The sequence below is a fragment of the Tinamus guttatus genome, unplaced genomic scaffold, assembly GCF_059628265.1.
Source record: "Tinamus guttatus ecotype Peru unplaced genomic scaffold, ASM5962826v1 Tinamus_guttatus_pri_ptg000314l, whole genome shotgun sequence".
Lineage (NCBI taxonomy): Eukaryota > Metazoa > Chordata > Aves > Tinamiformes > Tinamidae > Tinamus > Tinamus guttatus.
The window spans coordinates 96,482-109,105 of record NW_028288848.1 but is presented as its reverse complement, the minus strand read 5'-3'; the positions used below and the strand labels follow the sequence as shown (position 1 = coordinate 109,105).

Below are 12,624 nucleotides of genomic sequence, written 5' to 3'. Positions count from 1 at the left end.
GCTATCACCCTGTCCTCCCTGGAAGGAAAGGCTGAGACAAATTGGCTTTTATTCAAATAAATTAATTCCACCACTTTATACAATGCTCAGAGTAAAGGCTCCTTCCTTAGTGGGTGTGATCTGGGAGTTCTCAAACTGCTGGTCCCCAATAACTTGTGCCACGTGCTCCAGCTGTCCCTGCTGGGCAGCAGGTTGGACTCCATGAGCCCTAGAGGGCCCTTCCAACCTCAGCCATTCTGTGATTCCGAGGGCTTTGAATTCTGTCATGACCAAATCCCCCACCTAGCCACTACTCACGCTTTGCAGGAGCCTATGATAAGTTTTTTGGTTTTAGGTTTGTTTTTTTTCCAGCACCTAAGGACTCCAGTTGCATCAGATCTAAACTTCATTATGTCGCATTAAAACACCCCGGCGGAGGAAGACCCTCCTTTGAGGAGCTTTTAACCCAAAGGAGAGCAGCAACCGCGGGCTCAGCTCCCGCTGCCCCAAGCGGCCTGCGCAGGGCGAACGGCCCACAGCAAAGTCTCAGGTTTGTGCTTTTAACTGGCAAAACAGCCTGTGCGGACACGGCAAAACGGAGCCCTGCAAGACCTTGTTCTTAATAAGTACATTTTTAAGGCAATGTGTCTCATCATTGATATAACCCCCCATTACTAAGGATGATTTTTGTGCATGATCCCCTTCTCAGGATCCAACCCAAAGCCCATTCAAGTCAAGAGAGATGCAAGGGGCTTCCAGCAAGCTTTAGAACAGACCTTTAAAAAGTATCTTTTTTCTTGAAAAGAATAATTTTAAAAAAGCTTTTCAAACACAGTTTTAGAAAAGAGGTAACTGACAGTATCTAGGAACATCTTAACTATAACCAGTGAAATTAAAATATGAAAGGGACCAAGTAATGCATAGTTATTTAACCCATTAAATGTATATAACAAAACTGCATTAAAAAAGACCATTCCAACTGGTATTACTGAAAACCATTTGGAGTAAAGACTGTAGGCCCCAGCAACACACCTAAGCAGTTTACACGTCCAGATACAGCTTCCTCAAAGGTACAGCCTTTTGGCAGAACAATTAACAACTAGAACTGTCGGTCTCCCTTATTTTCTCAACACTCGTTTCTTTGTGCAGGGCTTTACTTTTTTCCTCATTCCTTTTGCATGGATTGAGCACATTTCCCGACTCACTGCTGGTGGAAACAGGATCTAAAACGACGACGGATTCTGTCTTTTTTTCACTGGTGGAAGCTTTTCTTGTAAATCCCATATGACTAGCTGACCTAGAGGGAAAAAGGAAAAATATACATGAATACAAAAAAGAGCTCCAGCCACCAAAGTGGGCAGGCAGAGAGCTACTCCGGGCAGCAGCTCCTCCCTGTGCCAGCCCCACGGTTCAGCTCCCACGGGAAGCCTCCCTATGGAGCCACTTAATGCAACTGCATTCACTACCCAACAGCCGCATTTTATTTTTCTGCCTGCACATAAGGAATGGCCTCCACACAGATGCTGAAATAACGCTGTCAAAAGGAACAAGTTGAATCAAATACAGGGCAGGAGAAGAAATCCATGAAGTGGATCCCTCTGGTGTGGAACTGTCACAGTCTGGGCCTCAGGGTGGAAAACATAGAAAAAAGAGGTTGCCCCTCAACCATCAGAGCATGGGGCTGACAGCGCTGGCTCCCACTGCCTAGAGGGGATAAAATATAATAATATAATAATATGCAGGCTTAAAAAAAACACACACAAACAAAAATAATTTCTACTTCAGAAAGACTTTACCCAGCTGATTACCCAAGCAATGGATGTATCAAATGAGATTCCATGTGCGAGCTTTAATTACAAGAATTGTCTCCAACACGACAACTTGGGTACAAGAAATGGGTGCTAATAGATACAGTTGCAGGCTCGTTTGCTTATCATCAGGAGCTGGTGATTTCATAAGGAAAATAATGCCTGTTTTATGCAAAAGTTGCCAATCATTCCGGAAAATACAAGGTGGCATATTCTGAATGTTGTAGCAAATTAAACTTCTTAAAGCAGTATAACCAGAAGAGGGTTATTTTAAAAAGTGCTACCTCTGAAAAGCTGATTGCCCAACACGATAAAAATGGTCAAAGCCATAAATGCCAAGTTCATTTTTATTTCACTTTGGAGGTAACTATCTTTCAAATCCCAACAGCTGGACTATTTAATACAATCTGGGGAATCAAAGTCTAATTCTTGGGCGGGCTCCCAGCGGGGAGTCTGCATTAGTGCGTGGCAGCCGTCCAAGCCCGAGCGCGGCCAGCGCCCCCAGGTCCCTCTCGTTCGGAGCAGAAACGGATAAAACAGCAATCGTATTTACCACCTTCAAAGGACACAGAAATGAAAGATCTTGATATAGAGTCGTCTGATGGAGAAAACCAGTGATTAAATCGGTGTTTCAGGCATAAAAATAAGAATTACTATTTGGGCTCTTTTTTCCTAGCATTCCTCTCTCCAAACCCTCCACACTGTTGCTGCACAGGCCCTGGTGCTGCTGCAGACTCTGTGCCCTGTTCACCACGGAGTCCTAACTCCCTTTCAGCAGTCTGTCGAGGGCAGGATGCGGCCCAGCAAAGTCTCACTGCAAGAAGGAACGTAATTTTCATGGTCTCTCTCAAAAGACAATTTTGCTGCTGTAAATAAAGCTGGGAAAGGCAACTAGTGCAGGTACCGTTCGCCACAGTTCTGAGCAGTTACAGTTCTGTCCAGCCAAGACATCTGCATCTAGCTCTGCATCCAGCTTCCTCGTTAGGCCCTTAGTGCTGTTAACAGTGTTCTTGCTCCTCGCTGGGCTAGCATTTAAGCCATAAAAATCCACACGTACTCATCCATACAGAATTATTGCAAGCCTGCATACATCGCATTCTTACAGCTAAATGCACAAAATTCATACTGCAAAATCCAGATGCAGATGATATCCCATACAATTAATCTAAAATGGGTTTATGCGAGCTCCCGCGTAGTGCTGGGAAGGACTACTCAGGACACAGGAATATCACAAGCACTATAATCCATTCCTGTATTTATAGGAGCTATAGAAAATGTAAAAGTCATGACTTGGTGATGACTGGGGGACCTGCGTCCCGGCATTTCTGGGCCTTCTGTAAGTAATTCACAGCCACGGTACGAATACATTGTGCGTGACACGCCGGGTGGACACCGTCCCGCTCAGGCAGGATGACCGAGGCCATCCCTGGTGCAGAAGACAGCGTTTGCAGGGACACTGAAATGCCTCTAATCTCTTAGCAAGGTAACATTGCTTTAAAACAAAAATAAAGTCATCTGGGGCTATTTCTTACTCCCCAAAACATGGTAATTGAAGCATTTTGCTAATTTCACAGTTATGCATCCCCAGTTGCTGTTTCGTATCACTTCAAGACCATGGCTGCATCTCAATAACAGCTTGTTTTTTCCTGCCCCATCCCTATTTTCCTGCAAGATCCCAGAGCTGAAGACAGACTTCCCACCTGTCCAACAGGCAGACAAGCGGTACCTACAGGCTACACAGAACAAGGTCTTTACTAAAAGAACAAAATCTGCCATAGCAACGCATGTTTCAAATGGAAAAATTAAGGTCACACAAACTGTGATGCTAGTGAATTGTGTCTGTTGGTTCCTCAGGTTCCTTCCTCCTCCTCATACAAGGAACCTTCCCCATTTCAGGGATCCCTCCACTAAATCTAGCTGAGCAGAAGTTTGTCAACAGAGCAGCATAACACAATTAGCTTCAACAAGCTGGAGCAAATCGTGGGAAATTGTTCCCATTTCAGGCCATTTTCCTAGAAAATGCTCAAAAAAGGAGCAAATTATTTTAAATGAGGCATCTTGAAGTGCCACTACCCACACTAAGGGCCAGAGCACACAGAACACCCAGTTCAAGCAAAATACAAGCAGCAGCTGCTTTAAAAATGGCTAAAAATGAGAAGCCTCTCAAACTTCCCGAGCATCCCATTGTCCCTCCCTGTGTTGTTCCTGCTAAATTGCCGCTGCTGGAGCTTTGTGGTCCTGGGGGCTGCGGCTGAGCTGCTTCCTGCAGCGCTCGTGGATGCCTCCGGGCTACTAAGATTACAGCCCGGAGGAGGAGGACAAATCCTTTAATTGTATAAAATCATCAGATTAAGACTCACCTCCTCTGCGGCTCCTCCTGTGAGCAGGAAGCTCCGCTGCCCAGAAGCCAAGTGTTTACCAGGCGCCAGGGGATAAAAGGCAGGTGCCGGCCGGGCCTGCCCTGCCCTGGGGCAGGAGCAGCTCCCGTTCCCTTCGGAAACGCTCCCGGAATCGGCCCTGCGCCGGCCGCTGCACAGGGCTCATGGGGACGTTCCCTGCATGGCCGAGGCCTCCGCTCCGGCCAAACATCACGCACGGGCCTCACCGCCTGGCCTCGGGAATGCCTCAATTGCCAGTGTCCTCTGTGTCCAAAACCCCATTTTTTCTCCGGGCTTAGTTTCTCTCACTGATAAATCATCACAGGGAAGCTTCAGAATGGGCCTGTATGTGTCCCCGTTACAGCCCATCTCCATAACCCCTTCCTGAGCAACTAGCCCAAGTGTCCCGGGTGACACTTGAGAATGGGAGCGACTGCGTTGGCATGTGGGGTCCTGCTTACACCAAGCCCTGAAATTCCCATCCCACTAGCACTAAGGTTAGATTGGCCCTTACTGGGAAAGCAGAAATCCAGGATTTTGCTCCATGACCTGACTCCTGTGCAAGCATCGTTCACAGACATGTTTTCAAGCCTGGGTCTTTCTCGCTGTCTCCACGAGAACAGATGCACTTAGCAGTCCCTAAACATGAGCAACGAGAGCTGAACAGGGCTGTGAGCATTTAATGTCCCCGAGTTTTACTCCTTCAGTTAGGAGCCTTAGGAAAGGGACGGTGCAGCGAGGAGAAATGCCTCGTGCATGAGTATGTGTAAGATTTTCTAGAGGAAGCTGTGCATTAACATCTAGCTGCTGAAATCAGAGTAAACGCTGCGCTGGGAGAGACAGCGGCAGGTTTCGAGGCAGCTCAACTGCTCAGACAGTCCCGGGGTTCCCCCGCACGCGAGGCCCTGCGTGGGTAACACGGACTAACACGGAGCAAGGAGCGCCTAGGGAAGCCCAGGGGCTGCTTAATCCTGAGCTAAGCGGTCAGGCGTGCAGACAAACGAACCTCCTTCTGCCACCAGCTTCCAATGGGCTCCTTACTGGAACAACCCTCAACGCCCGGAGTCTGGAGACGGCTCCTACCAACCCCTGCTGCAAAGGGCACCCGGGAGGAAAAGGAGAGCGATTGCACTGGAGCACGGAGCATCCCAGCAGCGACGGGAGTGTCAGTGGAAACAGCCCTGGAGAGCGAATCCCTGCAACGGGGCTGCCTCGAGCAGCGGCTTTGTGCAGAGCGGCCCGGCAGCACCAAGGAATCGGGCCCCCCACGTTTGTTTTAATGCTCTGAACAGACAAATGAAAATGAAAGGTGTCTTTTAGGATGGCACTGAATAGGCAAGCTGCAAAATAAGCGGAGCTTCACGCATGCTTTTATAACACGTAACAACTGTGACTGCCAACACAAGATCCTTTTTACTGGCAATTCAGCACGCGCTCCGCAAGACCTTGGGGCCTGCAATTATTTCATTTCCTTTCTTGTAAAGGCAATTTCCACTTAGTTTGGTGGAATAAAAGGTAGACAAAAGGTGGTAGGAGTTGCTGTATTTTCTGATTAAGGTTATCTGTTTGAAATAGTTGAAATACACACACTACAAATGCAGTATTTTTCAGAAACAATCTCACCTTTCTGTCAGGGAGCTAGTTCAAGAAAATGCAATAGCCTTATTCATCTCAAATTAACTGCTGAACATATCTTCATTTTTTCTGATTAAATTAAAATGAAGATCATCTTTATTTTAAGATGCTTAAAAGAAATAAAACGGGAAAAATCTGTGATTGAAAAAGGCAGTCTGCTTTTAAAACTCAGGGAAATTAAATAAAACTGTAGCTCACAAAAAGGAAACTGGGCTCTTTGACCATTTGAGAATAAATGATAAAAGTACCTGCAATAGAGTAAAATAAATATCAGTTAATAAAAATAGATGTGAACCTCTTTGTCATGACTTACTCCTTTGAACTAAGCAATGGAGACTGGTTAGAATTGGTAGTGATGCTGTTTTTTAACTGATAGAACAGGAAATCAGAGGTTTAATTAGCCCATGATTACATTATTCTGCTGATTTGACCCATCTGTTTCCTTTAAGTGACAAACTGACAAATATGTTGGCAAGGGAATTGCAGCAAGTCTGCAGCCTCAGTCCAAAAGGAGCTTCATATTGTTCTAAAACAAACTGATCCTGCACCGGATTGCTCAGAAATGAACATTCCTGGAGCAGAATTAACCCTTTCCTACTTAAATGGCAGGAAGATGCTTCAGTCTGTTGTCACAAAAGACTCCTCATCCTGTCAGTGGAAACGCACCCTGATGACTTCTTTTGCTTCTGTTTTTTTTCTTTTCTTGAATCTTAATCATGAGGTGTAATGGGGGTAATGCAGCATTTTGACCAACATTTTTAAGAGGGACAATGTACACTCCTTTGGTCCAACGGAAGCCACTCTGCACACTGGGATACAGACCGGTATGGCTTATACGATACTATTCTTTAGAATTTTTCATTAGAACTGCCTTTTAAACAAAATCAAGAAATACATATTTTTGTCTCCTCTTCTCTACCAGATATGAAAAAACCCTCAAGCTATTCCTCGAAGACTTGAGATTTTTTTTGTAGCAGACACCATGTAATGTTCACAGGTTCTAAGGGAAGAGCAGCTTCATTATCATGTCCAACTTCTGCCTCCAAATGCGCCTGGGAATTATTGCAGGAATCACTGATAAACAACAGTATATTAATGCTGTTAACCAAAATTGATGGGAGAATGCTTTCAAAATGCACAAGTTAAACAGACCTGATGCAAAAATATGGCTAGAGATCCACGTTTTACTTACTTCAATGTAGCCTTGGAACTTGTGCTACCCTTAATGTGGTCAGAAGCAGACTCTGAATCAGATGCCTTGCAGCTGAACCCCATTTCCAGCTTGTTTAATGCTGCTTGAGCAGCACTGGCTTCCGAGCCCAACACGGGCAGAGACTTTGATTCTGATGTGGCCAAAATTCCGGTGGGATCTAAAACCAAAGACAGGTTAGCACTGCTGTTATGCAAGTTGACTGGCCTGGGACTGACATGTAAACACAGCAGAATTCCACTTAACTGCAAAAAAAACAAAATGGGATTTTAAAGAACAGCCTCCAGTGCAGGGAAAGTATCAAAACACCCTATCTGCAACTTTTGTTCTCTGCCCCAAAGTTAGCCCATTCCTGTGCTGTACAGGCAGGGCTTGCTGGGCTTACACACTCCTGCACTCGATTCCCTTGCAGGGAGAGGGTAAATCCTGCTGCCAACACAGCTGAGTCACAGCTTTTCAGTGCATCTAGAGTAAGGGCCAACCCACCTACAAAAATAATAAAAAAGGGTCTGTTCTGATACTAATGAGTAACTAATTAGTGAACTGTTTATCTACAAAGTCCGAGCTAACCTTCACAGTGACGTTAACAGCAGCCCTGTCTGCATGGACTCTGGCACAGAGACAGCGACTGCACGGCCTGTGTTTCCGCCCAGGGAGGGCATCAACAGCTCCTTAGAGATGATGACACTGAGACAGGGCTTAAAAACGGCAGCTCTAAATTCAAATTAGCATTCGTATGTCCTCATGCTCTCCTTGCCATTACTTTGAAGAGTGCTTTCCTGGTAGCCTGAGACTAATAACTTCAAAAACAACATCTAAATTCCAGTTAGGATGCAGGTGTGCAAAAACATGCACACTGGGAGAAAACAGAAACTGCTGGGAGAAAACAGAGTTTGGGAGAAACTGGCTGGGAGAAAACAGAGTTGAAAAAGGACAGATGTGAAGGGGAAGGGAGTGAATGTAGAAGCAAGCAGGGTGGAATGGCAAAGGTCTGGAAGACACAGCAGAGCTTTAAGAGGTGGAGGACACGCACTACGAAGGCACCAGGCCACCTACCGCCGCTGTCCTGGTCGGTGGTGACTTTCCGGCGCCGCAGGACGCGCTCCAGCTCCGTTTCGCTGCTGTCTGTTTCAAGGGACTTTAAGCTTCGAGAACTGGTGGATTTGTTAAGTGTTTCCTGTAGCAAGAGGCAGGCAGGAAAAGCACCCTGGGTATATTATGCCTTGCTAAATATCTCATCTGCACAGTGCAGATCAGCAGCAGGATGAGAAGCTTTTAACTGCAGAACAACAACTGCAGTCCTAGAACAGGGCATGAACCTTTCCCTGTTGTTTCACAGAGGGCCCCCGGTGCCCGATTTGTGTCTCCTTCCCTTACGTGGACTCACCTATGTTGGACTAACCACATTCATCTTCCTTAGAGAGTTGGTATCACGCTTAACACTGAGGTTCTAGATCACTAGCAAGCAAACCCTGATGTTTCCAAGGGTTCTCCAACCTTCCTTCTCTTAAAATTAAATAGATCTTAGAACACCACTAGAGCAAGGGCAGTCATAATTAGCTGTGCTGGCAGAAAGGCAGATTTCACTGTTCTCACACGTTTTACATTGCTGTGGGCTCCAACGTTGCACCCAGGTGTGGGGACACAGATTGGCGAAGTCAGTAAGGATTAGACCGGGCTGGATTAGGCCGCTGGTTAGATGGTTTTCTATGCATACAGAAAACAAACCCATGCCTTAACTGCCCCACACCAACTGATGGGAGTTTGCTGCCTCCTGATTCAGTATCCAGTTGATTGTAAAGTTTCCCCAGATATTTATAATGCAGAAGAAAATTTGGGATCCGCATTGTATTTCAGTCTCCCTCCCAGTCTTGCCACCATTGGGGTCCCCAGGGAGCCTGTTTATTCTGCCTTCCCAAGGGTGTCAGACTTGCATTTGAGATTGCCTTTTTATACATCATGAATAACATATTCTTTAAATCTTTCCCTGACAAGCACATAAAACCTGAGTAGGAATAGCAAACAAAAGGAGGTTGCATCCCCAATTGCAACAGCAGTGCTGCTTTCAGGATTCCAGGAAAATAGGTCAAACTTTCTCACTCACTCAATAAATTCAAATGTTTTATTTGGTAAGTATTTGAAATTTAACCGAGCAGGTACATTATTAATGAGCGATATTATTCAGATCCGTATAAATGATGCATGTATATGAAAACAACATGAGCAAGGAGTCGCTCTAACTGTGCAATTTACTGAACATAAATGTGCTTTGTTTCTGACAGCTATATGGAGGTCCACGTGAAATGCATAATTAACAGGATAACGACAAACACCAATGTTTCCCCCAGCACCTCCCACCCCCATGTTTGTTGTCTGACTGTGCATAATGACTGGTCTCAAGAATAGGCTGGAATTGGATTTTATATAGCATGGCTGATACTGCAAACAGCCTGAAGGGCTCAGGAGCACCAGGCTAGGTACAGCAACAGGGCAACCGCAGGTTTCTTTCTGCTCCTTCTGAACTTTGTATCAGGAGAGAGCAGGGGTTCAAATTAGTTTCACTGAGAACCCTATCTACCATATGGGCAGTTCAAGAGATTTACTTTGGACTAGATTTATTCAGGGGCCTCTTTCTGAATGTCCCTATTTTGGAGCATTTTGAAGGTTTCCAAAGGACCCTCTGTGCAGACCATCGCATTCCTTGCAGGGGCAGAAATACACTATCTCGGAGCAGAATTAATGGGCAACTTTTCTCCAAAGCAAAATTTGTTGGCAAGACCAAGACCATTCAATAAATAGGACCAATGCAGCAAGTGGAAGCGATCAGGGGATTCAATCCAAAGCTGCTCTGCAGCTGCAAACCAAAATGCTAGTGCAGAACTTTCAGCTTTTGCACAGAACGCCCAGTCAGCTGTGTGAAGAAATAAAACAATACAGAAATGACAAGTTTTCTTACCAGAATCCCTTTCAGCTCTTTCATTGCACTTTCAGAGGGCTTTGGTGTTTCTGGCTGTAAGCAATCATAACACACACATTAAAAAATGAATAAATAAAAACACGTGCTTACTACTAATCTGACCTAACTGCAGCAGATTTTGTGCTTGAGGACCCAGGTGTACAGTTGTATTATGTTCCTCTGGTCTCTTCTCCCATGGGCACATGTGTAACATTCAATCCATTTCATCATATGAGTAGAGAGAAGAGTCTTAGCTCAAAAAATAACACTATAAGCCACAGCCTATACATTAGGAAAGATTAATAGGGTACTATTTCAAGCTTTTATGAAGACAGTAAGTGTTATATTACAGTAGCATATTCATGTCTGAGTGCTACATGCAAGGAGGAAACAGCACCAAGTACCACAGACTTGCTGATCATTCCGGTTACACTACCCAGTTACACTCTTGGTGCTTTTTGTTTTCCTGTGGCTGTTTTAGCAGATGTTTGCTTTCGTCTTCAAGGAAAATGGGCATTTGTGTACTGTTTCATTCACTTTTTTCCCTCTTCTTCAGCTACATGCTCTGCTGCTCTATTTTATAAGATTTAAAACTAAACAAAGCAAATACATTCTTTCATGTGTGTTATGGAGAATCTGACTTATTTTCAGTATAAAATTGACTTTTTCAGTATAAATTATGGGCTTGGCTAATATAATTGCTCTTCTGTTTATTCCAACCTTTGTTTTAGGTCTGCTCGCCTGGTTGACCGGCCTCAGATGAACCCCCTTCTTGATTCTGTCCATCATTTCTTCCACAGCTTGTCTCTTCAGATCCGTGACTTCTTCGCCTGTTCCAAAATCACATTACAGACATGAATTTCAGAAAAATAGTCCAAAAGAAAAAGCATCTATGCTAAAAACAAACTCCAGGGTTTTGCTCAACTTTATTAAAAACATAAATGACATCCATAAATACACATTCTTCTCCCAACAAGTGGGCTGTTCACCTGGTCTTTCTTACAGGACCACTATCTTACCCTTACTTTTCCCCACCACAATGAGACACTTTACACAGTGCCTATCTAGAAGGTATTCCCGTTTTCTATGGCAGAAAACAACAATTTTCTCTGTTTATCTGGATTTCTGGTTTCCGGATTCAGGGCTATTGCGATAGGTGCCATCAGCTGAACTGTCACCATCAGTTCCAGGATGCAGTGGCAGTTTACTCCTGTTGAGCATCCAGTTATGGACTTCTCAGACAAACAGCAGTGCCAGCCTAAGTCTGGAAAAGCAGAGATCCTGAAAATGCAAAACTCCTATAACTGTTGGGACCTGCAAATGCTAAAGCACTAAAGCACCAAGGAGTGAAAAATACAGCTCCAGTTGTACCATATATTAAGTTCTCCATTTATTAAGGCTCAACTGAAATTTCTACAGCTTCATTAACATGGGACGAGTTGACAGCACCCCACAGTGAGGCCCATATCTAGCCTGTTAAGAGATTACAAATATATGTCTCAAATTTCAGACAGGTTAAAAACCTTCCTGAAATGAGACACTGACATCTCAGATTAAACTAAAAACACCCATTTAAAGAACGTTGCATTGAGTTAAATGGCAAAACTTAAAACACCACAAAAGAAAGCGGCTGATTTCCAAAAGATGCAATATCATGACCACAAAATACTCGGATGAAATTGGGAGCGGTATCATGAAGCTAAACAGTGCCTGTTAACTGTTTTGGATAATGTAACAAAATACACAACGTGCCATAAAATAAAAGACTATTTAAAGTAAAAACATGGAGAGATATGGTGAATGCCATTCAAAGCTGTTATGTAGTGCCTTATATAACAGAAAATTTCAATAGGCTTTTGCTCTCTCACTTGTCAGGGTACTACTGATGATTCACAGAACTGCAGTTTCTGTATTGTAAGCTGATTTCATGTCAGGCTTTAATTTCACAAACAGGCTGTTTCAAATATAAAAGACTAATCGCTGGTATGCAATAGAAATCACTCATTGCAAGTCCATAGCAAGGGTCAAAACAAGCCTCAAGTTGGACATAATAACTAGATCAAGAGAGAACTTTTCCCTCTTTTTTTTCTTTTATTTTAAGAACAGGTCAGCTATTAAGAAAAGAAGCAATTTATGTGTGATTGAAGAAAGGTCAGAACTGTTAAAGTTTTCTAATAAATAATGAAAGAATGGGGTGCAGAGAACTCATAGCAAATTTCACAGTATTTCCTGCAATCACTGTAACAGTCTCAACAGAACTGTGTAATCAAAACATCTCAGGCACTTGAGATAAAGAAACTTTATAAATGAAGGTGACATAATTGAGCTTGAAAAAATAAGATTGACTCTTCATCACAGATCTAGGTGCAGGGTCACTTCTGTTATTATTTTACCCAGACCACCACCCTTATTTTGCTCACACTGGTAACCAGTTGCGCCAAAGACATCGGGATGTCCCAGCCCAATTCCCTTTATTCCTCTGTCCCTTTCCCAAAGGGCAGAAAGGGTGACACATTTTTCTGCCAAATTTGTGACTGAGATCAGCTCAGCAACAATGAGAAGCTCTAAAGTAAAAGGAAGGAGGATGAGAACTTCTTGGTTACAGTGAGGGACAGCGACCGCTAGGTCTGCTCTAAATGTGTTAGGACCTGTGGCCTC

General features: G+C 44.1%; 1 protein-coding gene across 1 annotated transcript in view; it reads right to left on the bottom strand.

Moving 5' to 3' along the window:
- Positions 1 to 884: 884 nt before the first annotated feature.
- The window catches only part of SHTN1 (shootin 1), a 55,005-nt gene continuing 43,265 nt past the window's right edge, over positions 885 to 12,624 (bottom strand). The window contains exons 13-17 of the mRNA XM_088528586.1: positions 10,687 to 10,796; positions 9,967 to 10,020; positions 8,067 to 8,187; positions 6,993 to 7,170; positions 885 to 1,276 (exon numbers count right to left, since the gene is read on the bottom strand). Coding sequence (XP_088384712.1) covers positions 1,072 to 1,276; positions 6,993 to 7,170; positions 8,067 to 8,187; positions 9,967 to 10,020; positions 10,687 to 10,796 — 668 coding nt within the window. The 3' untranslated portion in view covers positions 885 to 1,071. The remainder of the gene's footprint in view (positions 1,277 to 6,992; positions 7,171 to 8,066; positions 8,188 to 9,966; positions 10,021 to 10,686; positions 10,797 to 12,624) is intronic.